We start from the raw sequence: 14,140 nt of genomic DNA on the forward strand, positions 1-14,140 counted from the left end.
GCTCTGGGGATGTCCATGTCCCACTGAGGCCAGGCTGAGGCAGCTGCTGGCCAGAACCCCACAGGAGGGACCCCTGCTCCTCCAGAGCTCTGCTGACAGTGAACACTGGTCTGTGCAAATGTATAAATTGGTCTGTGCAAATGTATAAATTAGTCTGTGTAAATGTCTGCCACGAGCAGACAATAAACACTGGTCTGTATAAATGTATAAATTGGTCTGTGCAAATGTATAAATTGGCCTATATAAATGTATAAATTGGTCTGTGCAAATGTATAAATTTACACGTTTATACAGACCAATGTTCATTGTGTACTTGTGACATTTATACAGACCAATTTATACATTTGTACAGCCCAATTTATACATTTGTACAGACCAGTGTTCACTGTCTGCTCGTGGCTGCAGTGCTGCACTGGCACCGAGTGCCCAAGGAACCCCACAGGGAGCTGCTGCCCTGCTCATCATTTGCCATCTGATTGAAATGTTTTCAGTGGAGGATAAGCAGGCGTTTAGGATTCCTACTACATCTGTAAGTGGCCTTGGCAATGCTCAGGGATAAATGCATCCTGTGCTCAAGCAGTTCACAGTTACCATTGTCATGGTGACCTTTGCTGTTGTCCTCATTCAAATCTGGCAGGAGATAAAGGCTGGAACACTTCTGAGAAGCAGAGGAGAGTGGAAAAAGCTCATTAATATTTCACTGAAGAGTGGTGAATGAAATCACACAGTCACTGCCATGAGTTTCCTTATCAGCAGACAAGATGGAGTGGAAGGATCCTGGCACTGGCAGACGTTTTCTTGTGTGAAGGATTCAGTTTGAACAGATTTGGGGGTTTTGGAGCCGTGTTCTCATTGAACAGGGAGCTCTGCCAGACTTGACCAGCTCCCAGTTTTCCCTGTTGCTGAAGGTTAGAGATACCCAGTGAGTGGTACCAGAGCACTGCCTTAAGATCTTTGTTCAGTTTAATTGAAATTGAGGACTGAAGGGAGGCTGGGCATTGGCAAGGAAATGGGAAATGTACTGTCTCAAAATAGGAGAGCAGAGAGGACACTGTTAGGGGCTCAAGGACCAGTGCTCACTGTGGAAAGGCTTCTGGCAGGTCTTTCAGAGGCACTGATATACGAGACATTAAAATAATAACAGAATCTGATTCAGGAGCCAGCTCAATTCCAGAACTGTGCTATGGATGTCAGGCCCTGGTGGAGTGCTGGCACAGGAGTGAGTAATACAAAATCTGTAATAAAAGCACTGGTAAAATGGACAGGAAAACAAAATTACTGCACCTTTCCCTATGAAACAAATCTCTTTTCTGTCCTCTAGGGCTTGTTTTCTGCCATTTGTGAGAAAGAAAGGCCCATTTTGCCATCTCATGCAGCTTGCTCCAAATGAGTTTCAATTTTCTCTAGACTAGGAAATTTTTTGCAGATCCTAACAACTTCAGGAATTCTAGCAGTAAAGGCTTTTAATGGGATTCTCTAATTTAGGCTCAGGGTCTAACAGTAACCTGTTTTTCCAGGCCCAATGCATCTGGCAGCATCTGGGTATGTAATCCTAGGAAAAAAAGGGTTCCTGAATAAAATTAATGATTAAAAATAATGCCAGCACCCCAGCACCTCACCCCAGAAGTAAAGCCATCATTTTGGGCTTGGATTTAACACTTTATCTCTCAGGTTAGCAACTGTAAGCTAAAGAAAGTTGCATATTTGCATTCATTTTTGCACACATAGCAGTGAAGTTAAATTTAGTTTGTAAAAAGACTTCACGAAAATACAATGCGAGCATACAAATCAGGCAGTCTTGTGAGGCTCAGTAAACATAAAGGAAGCAGCATTTTAATCAAAATGAGGAATTGCATCCTAATCACCCCTGAGCACATGCATATTTCATAAGTACATGTTCTGCAGAGCAAAGGCTGTGTAAGGAAGGGGCTGCTGATGCTCAGCTCTCAGCTCTCTGAGCCCCAGCCAGGCTGGCTCTGCACAAACCCAGCCTGATGGGAGCCCTGCCTGCTCGTGGCTGTGGGAAATGTTTGATAAAATAAAATCAACCAGAGCAGCAGCCGGGCTGTGGGGAGCGATGCTGGGAAGATGGAACAAGGAAAGCCTTATAAATATGATTGTCTGGCAAAAGATTTTGTGAATATGGAGACTGTAAGTGAGATTGAAATGAAAGCAAGCTTTGAGATCCCTCAGTTACTGAACAACTGGAAAACAATGGTGTGGCTGGCTGAAGGTGATCCCCTTTTGATGGAACAACACCCTCTGCTTGCAGGCAGTTCCAAGGATCAGAGCAGACCCTGCAGCTTGGCAGAAGGGGCCCAAAGAGGAGTTTTTAGGGTTTAAAATGTAACACAGGATGGTAATGTGATGATTCTTATAGGCCATGTGTAAATGCTGTAGGATTTGTGTATTGTACTAGACTGGTTAGTGAGAATCAGAATATTCAACACAGAAGAAGATTTATTGTATTGGAACAGGAACTTTACTCTCTTAGCTCTTGTCCCTCTTACTCTCTTACCTTTTTTACTCTCTTATGCTTTGGCTCTCTTGCCTTTTTTACTTCCTCACCCTCTCATCCTCTCTTCCCTCTCTTCTCTCGGGCCTGCTCCAGCTTTGGCTGCAGCTCCCAGCAGGGCCCTGCACCCAGGCCCTTTGTAATAAACCCCAAATCCCAGCAGGGCCCTGCACCCAGGCCCTTTGCAATGAACCCCAAATCCCAGCAGGGCCCTGCACCCAGGCCCTGTGCAATGAACCCCAAATCCCAGACCTCACTGCAGAGATCTCTGTCTCCGTCTGTCCCCACTGTCCCACCCCCCAACACTCCAACAGAGCAGCGCAGAGCTCTGTGCTGCCAGATCTGCTCCCTGCCTGTGCCTGGGCAGGACAGAGCTCCCAGGTCCCTCCTGGTCCCCAGGTGATGCTCCCAGGAGGAGCTGGGTGTCCCCAGGAGCAGCTGGGTGTCCCAGGGATGGGGACACTGCTTTACCAACAGTGACACTGATGGACTCCACTCCCCTGTGAGCACAGAGCCCAGCCTGTCATCAGCCCCAGGGAATAAGATAAACACATGAATTGAAAAGATTCAGTGTTTGAAAACACTCTGCCTTCTTCCCAAGCATGATTTCTTTAATCTTTCTCTGAAACCTTCGTCTCTGGGGCAGTGAGCCATGGTTTCCATCTAGGCTGGTGAAGGAAGGTGTTTGTGGCAGGGCTTTCCATGCTGACACGCTCTGTCCAGCCTGGGCTGGCACCCAGCCTGGCTCCTGCAGTCTGTCACAATCTGAGTCAGAAACCACACATCAGAGAGGCTGGAACTGTCCCTGCAGCTGAAAGGCTGTTTGCCAAGTGTGATTTTATCGTCTTTGGGACGTTTCCCCTCACAATCTCATTAAAGTATTCATGAGTTCTTTCTCTTGACTGGAATAATTAATAAATAGTTGATGTCAGTGCCATAGCTCTGCACTTCCTTTCTGGATAGATCTTTCAGTATTCCACATGTTCCCAGTCTCGCACCTCCTAATCAGGATGCAGAGCTTTGTCTTGTATATATTGTATTATATATAATATTCCACATGTTCCCAATCTGACACCTCCTGATCAGGGTGCAGAGCTCTGCCTTGTCAGGTGTTCCTCCCCTGAGCATCCCTTCCGCACACAGGTGGGACTCTGACCCTGCCAGGGCGCTTCCCAAGGCACAGATTCCCAGGAATTACAGCTGGGGGCAGCCCTGGAGCCTGGGCTGAAGGTTCCCCATCAAATGCAGGGTGTAGGTAAGAGCAGTGCTAACCAGCAGTGTTCTTACACATCTCCTGGTTCTCTAGAGGCAGAATTTGATTCCAGAGCTTTGAATCTGTTGTTAAAACTCATTTTGATCACACTCCTGGGGCTGAATTTCCCAATCTGCTCCCCCTGCCTTCCTTGGAGCTGGGTGGGAGAGAAGGTGATGGGGAAGTAAAGATGGAGCAATGAGGGGCTGAGACAACCCGTGGGACAGCTCCTGGGAATGCACAGCAGGCAGGGAAATGTGCAGCTTTACACATGGCTCTTGCAGCCATCAATTTTATCATTACTGGAGAAGGTCCCATGTACACAGCTGATTTTCTGCTGCTTCCAGATGGGGGTCACAGCTGGGTCACTCCAAGCATATGCCCTCTTCTATTTTATTCCCTCCCTTCAGAAAGGGATAGCTGTTTCCTCAGCAGTTTGGATTCTGTGTTTAACCCTCCCTGTGCAGTCTCCCACCGTGGTGTGCTGTCACAGACTGCACAGCATTGGCTTTTTCTCCAACATGCCACAGACATTTTGGAGCCTCCACAGCAGGAGTGGTTCCTGAGCAGTGTGGCATGGCTGGGTTTGTTCAGTGCCAGGTGTGACCTCACTGATATCCCGGGCTGACATCCTGGGCTGATAACCTTGGCAGTGACATCCTGGGCTGCCATCCTGGACAGTGGCATCCTGGGCTGCCATCCTGGTCTGATATCCCGGGCTGCCATCAGCCGGCAGCGCTCGGCGGAGGTGTGGCTTGGCGGGGACACTGATGCTGCCGCTCAGCCGGGAGGGGCCGGGCTGGCATCGTCCCTGCTGCCGCTCCATCCTCGGGCTCCTCCCGCTCCATCCTGCGGGCACGGCTGCTCCCGGCACGGCTGCTGCCGCTCCATCCTGCCGGGCTGGAGCATCGCTGCTCCCGCTCCATCCTGCCGGCACCGCTCCTCCCGCCGCAGCTCCGGCAGCTCCGCAGCCTCTCCCGATGCTGCTCCGGCTGCCCCAGCCCGGGCACGGCTGCCCCCGCATCCGGCACGGGGAGCGGCATGCTGACACCCGAGCAGCCCCAGTTCATCATCTGACAGCACCGGAACGATCTTGAAGAATTCCATTTCTTTTCAGCACCTTTGCTGCTTCATTGTTGCCTGGCTTCTTGACAGCATGAGTTCTGCTCATTTGGGGTGCTGCCACCTGAATATTTATTCATCAGATGCCACAGAAGAGAGTCTAGGAAAACAAAGAAACTTGCGATGTGGAGCTGACAATTCTGGTTTCAGCTGGTGAAAATTTGCAGAATCAGTGAGAAGGCAAAGGAAAACATGCCCAGGACAATGTCGGTGACTCCTGGTAATTTGTCACTCAATGGGACGAGCTTCTCGACTGATCATCACAGCATTCTGGACAAGCCCAGTGAGCAGAGAACTTGGAATGTCTTTCTGTTCTGCTTGACTCTTGCCATTGCACTCCCAGCCCTTCTGGGCAGCATTTATTCACTGGTTTCCCTGCTGAAGCTGCAGACCAAAAGCACGGTTTCCTGGATTGTGACTTCTGTGGCTGCAGATGATCTGATCAGCATCGTGCCAGTGATTATTTTCATGCTCATGCAGTGGTCAAGTGAAGTCCTCCCCCAGCCTCTGTGCACCACCTCCGCGTTTTTGTATTTATTCCAGGGCATTTCTAGCAACCTGAAAGGGTCTCTTATAGTTTCCTACAACTTCTACACCCTCAGCACGCCCAGGACACTGAACTGCAGCTCCTCCAGGCGCCGTGTGAGTGTGGCATGGGCCATCCTCGCCATCTGGACCGTCAGCCTGCTGCTGTGCACTTTGCCTCTCTGTGGCTGGGGCAGGTACATCCCCACGTCCTGGGGCTGCTTTGGGGACTGCGGCAGCTCCCACACGCTGTTGGTGCTGGCTGTGTACTCGCTGTGCCTCTCCCTGCTGGCAGCGCTGGCCGTGCCCCTATCGCTGCAGCTGCTGTGCTCAGGTGAGCCCCGGGGGCTGCACACCGGGCACCCGCAGGGCTCTGCAAGCTGCAGCTGCCCCGGGGCTCCGTGCGGCTGCGGGGCCCCTCGGCTGCCGCTGCTGGACCCTGCGCACAGAGCCCCGGAGCCCTCCCAGGCCTCGGAGGTGGTGCTTGGGAAGGGCGCGGTTGGGAGCAGCACCCGGAGCAGGAGCTCCACCGTGGGCTTGGCCCAGAAACGATTCTCGCTGATCCTGGCACTGACCAAAGTCCTTCTCTGGCTGCCAATGATGGTAAATTCTCAGATGGTTTCACTTTGCAATGCTCACTTACATTTCAGTGGGACGTCACCTGTGGGCCGTGGATTGAAACATGAACAGTGGCCAGTGCAGCTGTTCCTTGTAGGGTAGCTGAGCCAGCAGAAGGGCTCTCCAGCAGGTCTGTGTCACTGCATGAGTTCCACTGGTGCCAGAGGGCTTGGCAGAGCCTGGTTCATGGCTCTGACACTCTCCCATCACATCATTCATGTCACAGGAACACCAGGGCAGTAAGGTCCCCCTTGGTACTGCCAGTTGTGGGACAGGGCTTGCTCAGCATTCTGGGGCTGGGAATTGAGCTAAGAGCCCCTCTGTCCTGTCCTCTGAGACACATCCTTTGGGTTAAAAATAGGAGTTTGGCAGGAAAATGCAGTTTGGTGGCACCTTTGCAAACCCTGTAGTGCTGGGACAGGAGGGAGTGCTGCTGTGGGCATGTGTGTGTGTTTGGGAACAGAAACATGAGAAAGGGATCTGCTGGGAATGGGGAACGTGGGGAAAGGGATCTGCTGGGAACGTGGGGAATGGGGAACGTGGGGAAAGGGATCTGCTGGGAACAGGGAATATGGGGAAAGGGATCTGCTGGGAATGGGGAACATGGGGAAAGGGATCTGCTGGGAACAGGGAATATGGGGAAAGGGATCTGCTGGGAATGGGGAATGTGGGGAAAGGGATCTGCTGGGAACAGGTGGTGTTCAGCAGATATATTTATCTTCAGTGAGGGTTTTTCTGAGAAATGCAGTGTACGAGGAGAGCAGTCAGTGTGTTTCCTCTGCTGTCTGTTGGAGTCACAAGTGTCCTCAGCCAACACTAATGACAATCTGTGTCCCACAGTGGTGTCATATCCACAGCGAGATGTTCTCCTTGTTCCTGGAAGCATCTCCTGTGCCCAAAGTGATTTACATTTCAAAATGCTCTGCCTTTCAGATACACATGGCTGTCCAGTACATCACTGGGCTGCAGAGCCTCTCCTTTGAGGCCCTGAGCTTCCTGCTGACGGTGCTGGCTGCTGCAGTCACCCCGGTGTTTGTGCTGTCCCAGCACTGGCTCCACCTGCCCTGCGGCTGCATCATCAACTGCAGGAGCAGCTCCCATGCAGGGTCCTCACCAGGGGCCAAAAGTAAGTGTGCAAGGGTTGTTGGTGTGACAGAGCTTGCACACCTGCCCTGGTAACCTTCCTGGCATCTGCTAGAGCCCTGTCTTTCCTTGGGCTTTGTGCAAAAATAGCTGGAGTATCAGAGGGGGTCAGGTGGAAGAGGCTCACAGGGATCATCTGGTCTCATCTGCAAATGTTAAGGGCTAAATATTTCTGAGGATGTGGGAGTTGTTTCCCATTCTCTGGAGTGAAAATCCTCTACCATCAGTGGACAAATTCCTGACTTTCCCTGCTTGTTCAGGGAGAAAGAACTCCTGAATCTTAGAGAAAAGCCATCCCCAGTGCATGACTTTCACCTGCTTTGAACACATCAACCAGGCGCAGAATGGCTTGTGCTGCCCCTGCTGCCCTTCTGGCCACTTTCCCAGAGAGAACGACTGCAGTTCATCTAGAAGGCAGCTCCTTCTCACAAGTCTTTCTTCTCAACAATTCATTTTAGTAATGGAGGGAAAATTGCCTGTTTCCAGCAGGAGCTGGATAATTTATTCCATGTTTTAGCATGCCATTTGCATTGTGTTTGTAACCTCATTTTACTTTTTGGTCCCAACTCCTAACACAGTTCCTTTCCTTCCTGCCTAGGCAAGCGTGGCGGTTTTGAGTTCAACCTGTCGTTCCAGCAGGGCTGTGGCATCTACAGGATATCCCTGGAGAGCCCTCCCCATGCCAGCAGGGATGGCAAACCCTCGTCCTACCCCAGCCTGGTGGGCTCTGCCTGCGGGGAGCCGGGCAGAGGCAGGGACAGCCTGGGACAGACAGGGACAGGGGCACTGGGACACGGCCCCCGGGGCACCAGGGCTGGCACAGCGCCCTGCCAGGGCAGCAGGGCTGGCACAGCGCCCTGCCAGGGCAGCAGGGCTGGCACAGGGCCCTGCCAGGACCAGGACCAGCAGGGCAGCAGCCCTGGCCCGTTCCCTGAAGGACCAGAGTGGAGGCTGTGCCACCAGGAGAGCCCCACGCCCGAGCTCTCGGACTGGGAGTGGTGCCGGAGCAGATCCGAGAGGAACCCTCGGCAGGTAAAGGAGCAGTTTTGTTCTTTGCTGATAATAAGGGTTTCCTTATGAAATAGCAATGATTTTCACTGACAGTGATACTTCTGAGTCCCATTTTTCAGTAAAACTCATACGTGGCACTGAATAATGTTTAGTCACCACAGACCTATTTGCAGGTGTTGATCCTGCAATAATTTCTCACTTGTCTTCTTAATCATGGGGTTTTCTTATTTTGTGTGCACCTACATGATTTGTGTATGGTACGAAGTAAGCATGAATTATGTTACTTTATCTAAGTGAATAGGAAGTTTCTCTCCAAAAGATGACATTTTCCAGAGAATTCCCCCGTGGAATTCAGTGGCCATTGGGCATTGCAGCAGGTGGGAGTTGGGGTAAGAGCCCAGGTGAAATCTGTCAGACAGGAGCTCTGGAAGGCTTCATTAGGAAGGGCTCTCTGGAAGTCACCTAATCCGAGCAGGGTGATTTCAGAGCCAGATCAGCTCATGCTCAGCCTCTGCACATGGACAGATGGATAAGGTGTGTTTTATACTCAAATATGGGCTTCTCTCTCCATCTGATAAACACAAGTTTATCATCTGAGTCACAGTAGGAATTTGGCTGATATTTCAAATGGGACTGATCATCCCTTTCATAAAAACACCACTGCTCACTCTGTTGCAGTGTGCAGAGAAGAATTCCTGTGTTTGGGGGCAAAAGGAAGTGATGACTCAGCCTGGGTTTAATCTACCAGTCCTTGCCAAGGTCTCATGTGCCATGTTCAGCTTGGTTAATGAAATCACAGTGTCAGGTTCATAGCTCCTTGTAGGAGTTTCCAGATGATTTAAAACAAAAATTATAAAATTCCTTTCCCTGTGTGCCCTGGTGCCAGTTCAGCTGCAGCCGTGGCACTGCAGCAGGTGTGAGCAGCTCTGTGTGAGCAGCTGGCAGTGACTGCCTGGGCTGTTTTATGTGCCCTGGGGCCTTGTATGGCATTTTGGGACATAGTCTTCCCTTCCTGCATTACAAAGAGTCACAGCTCATCCACTTCTGACACTTTCCCAGGTATAGCCCACTGCCAGGCACTGGAGCTCCCGTGGGGTGAGAGCTCCAGGTTTGCAGTCACAGCTCTGCCTGCTCTGACATTCAGCAGGAGCTGCCAGAGCTTCACAGCTGACATTTGCTTTGCAGCTGGGAAAGGGCAGGGCCTGAAACCCCTGCGAGCTCTGTAAAAACAGCTTTAATGATTGTTCAGGTTTATGCTGGATGAAAGATCAATTTGGGCCACACATTAATAAGCTGAAAACCATCTCCTTTATTCATCATGTCTGGAAGTCCCAAAGTCTAAGAGAAGTCACTCTGTTCTCATCACTCTGCATTTCCTACATGTGTTAAAGAAGGAGTCGTTCCCAGCATGGATTGGCCACATCCTTCTGCAGGAAATACAGGGGCTCCTCTGAGAGTCCATAAATACAGGGGCTCTTGGTGGAGGGCTGCTGATTTTCTCATCAGGAGGAGGAGCTGTAAGAGCTGGCAGCAGGAGGGGACCAGCCATCCCCACGGATGTGGGACCAGCCAGTCTGATGGGGTTTGATGTTTGAAGAGCAGGTGCCAGACAGGACCCAGGATGGCTTTGGCTCCCTGTGGAAGCTGTGGGCCTGGAGAGTGGCACCTCCTTGGGGTGGCAGCAATGACTGTGGAGCTGGTTGGCTCTTCATTGTCTGTTCTGTGAGTAAAGAGCTGCTCCATCAAAGTGTTTTCTCTGGAATAAAAGTGGCATGAGAGAATGAGGCAGCAGGGTTTATATTGAATATATGATAGGATGGCTGTAATGGAGAGGGAGAGAGAAAATTGTACTTGTCATTTCCAACTCCTGCTCGGCTGCAGTTTTGAAAAATACCTTTAACATTTCATAAAATACCCATGTATCTCCCTTCCTAAAGAGATTGAGTGTAAATATGTCTTGTCTTATTTTGTCTGTGCTTCAGTGCCCTCAGGCAACAAAAATTTCCCAGGCTGGCAGTTTGTTCCAGGCTTGCTGATTATTTTTCTCTACCTCATCTGTGGGTTGCCTCGAGGAAACTCTTTGGAGAGGCTGCACAGGACCCATTTATGTGCCCTGCAAGGAAAGAGGAGGGGAGGCTGTGCAGGTGACCTCACTGAGGAGGAGCAGTGCAGGCAGGAGTGTTTAACATGGGAAATACACGGCATCTCCTGGCTGCAGGAGGGCTGTGAGCATTCCCTGGAATGTCAGGCCCAGCACAGGAGTGTTTAACATGAGAAATACACAGCATCTCCTGGCTGCAGGAGGGCTGTGAGCATTCCCTGGAACACCAGGCCCAGCACAGAAGCTGAGTTGGGGATGGCCTGGGAGGTTCCCATTGCTGGTGGGAATCTGCACCACCTCAGCCCTGCTGGTGTGCTGAGCTCTGCCCAACAGGGCCCTTCCTGCTCAGCTGCTTGGAACGTGTTCCTGATTTCCACAGAGGTTCTGTGGCTGGGAAATCAATGTCACATCCACCTCCACCTCCTCACCCTGCTCGAGGCGTGTGCCCTCTGTGTGGTGCTCCTGCTGCAGCTCCAGTGCCCCTGGCTCTCTCTGGGGCTGCAGAGGAGTGCTGAGAGCAGGGACATGTGCCCAGCAGGGCAAGGCTGGATCGAGCTCCCACAGCCCTTCCCTCCAAGGTGTCCTCACCTTGGGGCTCTGCTGCACCTCCTGGTGCTGGCAGACACAAATGCAGGGCTGTCTGCAGCAGGCAGGCCATGGCAAGTGCTGGGCTCAGCCCATCTCAGGTGAGCTTCTCTCCTCCTGCCATACCCCCTGGCTCTGCATGTGCTGCAGCCAGCCTCAGAAAAGGCAAATCATTGCAGCAATGAGTTTCACTGCAGCTAATTTGCACTCTTAGGGAAGTGGAAGGCGAAGCCTCTATTTTGAAAGACCTCATTGTCTCTGGAAAGGAAAAGCCAGGATCCTTACTGGAAACATTCTAAAAATAGACCTTTTCATCTCAAGCTGTGTTTGACCAAAGTAATTAGGAATGCAAACTGCTCAGAGCTGTTTCAGATTGCTGGGTTTCTGTTTGGGAGGGCAGCAGGGCTCAGTGGAGCAACAGGCACAGGGCACAAGCTGAGGGTGCCCTTGGTGCAGAGCCCTGTCCCAGGGAGGAGGAACAGAGTCCTGTGACCTGTGCTTCACTGGGACACTGCTGGCACCCTGTGCTTCACCTGTGCCTCACTGGGACACTGCTGGCACCCTGTGCTTCACTGGGACACTGCTGGCACCCTGTGCTGCACCCTGTGCCTCACTGGGACACTGCTGGCACCCTGTGCCTCACTGGGACACTGCTGGCACCCTGTGCTGCACCTGTGCCTCACTGGGACACTGCTGGCACCCTGTGCTGCACCCTGTGCTTCACCTGTGCTTCACTGGGACACTGCGGGCACCCTGTGCCTCAGTGGGACACTGCTGGCACCCTGTGTGTCACTGGGACACTGCTGGCACCCTGTGCTGCACCTGTGCTTCACTGGGACACTGCTGGCACCCTGTGTGTCACTGGGACACTGCTGGCACCCTGTGCTGCACCTGTGCCTCACTGGGACACTGCTTCACAGGGTGTACCAGCAGAGTCTGGTTTGCTGTGGATTCCTATTTACTGCCATGGATGTGTCATGAGAAGCAAAAATGGGTAATTAATAATGGGATCAAGGACAAGATAAAGGTCACTTTCTGTTCTCATTAATAATAATTTATACTGAAAGTAATTCCAGTAATAATCAGTGCTCCTTGGCTGTACCTAAACCCAGGATAAATGCATTTATCCCTCCCTTGGGCCCCATAACCATAGGTTTAGTCCTAGCACTTGTATACACCGTGCTCCCCAGAGCACAGCATTGTGGTTTGCACTGATAAATGGATTCTGTACTTGAGAAACAGGTAAAGGTGTCTGGAATTGAACATTTCCACGGAGCTGTTCAAGTGGGAAATGACAGCATTCAGTGAGTGTCTCCCTGGTTACTGACTGGGCAGTGACAGAGGAGCCTTGATGGATCTCTTTCACTTTAACAGTAAATACTGATTTCTCAAGAGAAAGCTTGAGAAGACTTTCAGAAAGAGGCACTTTCAGAAAGTGATTGGAAATGTCTCATTCTCCAGACATGGAGTGCTCATTCCAGCAAGTGGAGATTGCTCTTTTTCCCTCCAGGTGCCTCACGCTCAGTCTGGCAAATCCAAGAGTTTGATTAAACCAGACATAACCGTGCACTGAAGGAATCAGCTTTTATTTAAACTCTGGTTTTCATATTCTGTAGATTTCACAGTCAGTCACAGGCACTTGGGACTTCATAGACTAAGGTGTATAATACCACAAAAAACTTTTCACTACTCTTTCAAGTCATAGATACCAGGTGTGTAAAATTCTGCAAGGAGCAGGCAGTGAGAGGAGTTAACAAGGGAGCAGAGTGGCTGATTGGTGCTGATTTTGTGTGATGCCAGCACAGTGCCTGTTTGGTGCTGGATTTGGGGCAATCTCAGCACAGTGGCTGATTTTGCTGGGTTTTGGGTAATCTCACTCAGCCCGGGTGCTGATTTGTGCTGATTTTGGTCAATACCAGAACAGTAGCTGATTTTGCTGGATTTTGGGCAGTCTCAGCACAGCGGCTGATTGGTGCTGGATTTGGGGAAATCAGCACAGTGGCTTTGTGCTGGATTTTGGGCAATCTCAGCACAGTAACTGATTTTGCTGGGTTTTGGGCAGTCTCAGCACAGTGGCCGATCGGTGCTGGATTTTAATCAATCTCAGCACAGTAACTGATTTTTGCTGAATTTTGGGCAATCTCAGCACAGTGGCTGATTTGTGCTGATTTTGGGCAATCAGCACAATGGCTGATTTTGCCGGATTTTGGGCAGTCTCAGCACAGTAGCTGATTTTGCCGGATTTTGGGCAATCAGCACAATGCCTGATTTTGCCGGATTTTGGGCAATCAGCACAATGGCTGATTTTGCCGGGTTTTGGGCAATCTCATCACTAACCATGCTGTTCCCCGCAGCGCACGGGCGGAGCCCTGGCCGTGCCCCTCTGTGCCTTCCAGGGCACCGTGTCCCTGCAGGCTCCCGGCGGCAAAACGCTCTCGCTGTCCACGTACGAGGTGAGCTCGGAGGGGCAGAAGATCGCGCCCACGGCCAAGAGGATCGAGGTGTACCGCTCCAAGAGCGTCGGGCACGAGCCCAGCCCGGGCGAGCCCGGCTTCGCCGACACGAGCGTGAAGATTCACCTGGAGGTGCTGGAGATCTGCGACACCCCCGAGGCGCTGGACACCGTGTCCATCGTCAGCAGCATCAGCCAGTCCTCGGCGCACGCCCGCTCGCCCTCGCTGCGCTACTCCCGCAAGGAGAACCGGTTCGTGAGCTGCGAGCTGGGCGAAAGCGCCTCCTACTCGCTGCTGGTGCCGTCCAACAGCGACTTCAGCATCTCCATCCCCGACACCGTGGAGGCGCACCGCCGCAACAGCCAGCAGCAGGGCTCGGCCCGGCCGGGGTACCAGGAGGAGATACAGCTGCTGAACAGAGCCTACCGAGAGCGGGAGGGCAGCAGCTAAAAGAGTGTTTAATCTACACGCCCCGGCTGCTGTGACACAGTGCTGCTGTCTGTCAGTTACCCCAGCAAATACGGTATCTGCTGGTTTTGTCCTATCATGCAAATTTTGTTTAGGTGCACTGTTGAATCAATTCGAACTCTTAATGCTGTATCAAGGGGATAACAAATACTCAAGTGCTTTACAGCTTTCCATAGTGGATTTTAAGTCATTTATTTATATACCTATTTATTTGAGGCACACGTGTGTCTAAATGGAATCCTAAATAAAATCTTAAACCCCAGTTTTGGTGTTTGTTGGCACTGGGTGGCGTGTCTGCAGGAACCTGTGGAAACGAGGGAGGAGCTCCACATGTGGGAGGTTATAGC

The 14,140-nt window shown here is 51.5% G+C and overlaps 1 protein-coding gene across 1 annotated transcript; it reads left to right on the forward strand.

The window, feature by feature from the left end:
• Positions 1-4,483: 4,483 nt before the first annotated feature.
• GPR149 (G protein-coupled receptor 149) lies at positions 4,484-13,802 on the forward strand. The gene is made up of 4 exons (XM_026797760.2): positions 4,484-6,017; positions 6,966-7,158; positions 7,774-8,207; positions 13,227-13,802. The coding sequence occupies exons 1-4, from the start codon at positions 5,082-5,084 to the stop codon at positions 13,773-13,775; spliced, it is 2,112 nt and encodes a 703-aa protein (XP_026653561.2). The 5' UTR covers positions 4,484-5,081; the 3' UTR covers positions 13,776-13,802.
• The last annotated feature ends 338 nt before the right edge of the window (positions 13,803-14,140 follow it).

The sequence above is a fragment of the Zonotrichia albicollis genome, chromosome 9 (assembly GCF_047830755.1).
Source record: "Zonotrichia albicollis isolate bZonAlb1 chromosome 9, bZonAlb1.hap1, whole genome shotgun sequence".
Classification (NCBI taxonomy): domain Eukaryota; kingdom Metazoa; phylum Chordata; class Aves; order Passeriformes; family Passerellidae; genus Zonotrichia; species Zonotrichia albicollis.

What these genes read in the sequence shown, in the direction of transcription:
- GPR149 (XM_026797760.2), top strand. Translation starts at nt 5,082, where the DNA reads ATGCCCAGGACAATGTCGGTGACTCCTGGTAATTTGTCACTCAATGGG. An exon ending in TTCTCTGGCTGCCAATGATG is followed by an intron (nt 6,018 to 6,965) that starts GTAAATTCTCAG and finishes TCTGCCTTTCAG; the next exon opens with ATACACATGGCTGTCCAGTA. An exon ending in CCGAGAGGAACCCTCGGCAG is followed by an intron (nt 8,208 to 13,226) that starts GTAAAGGAGCAG and finishes TGTTCCCCGCAG; the next exon opens with CGCACGGGCGGAGCCCTGGC.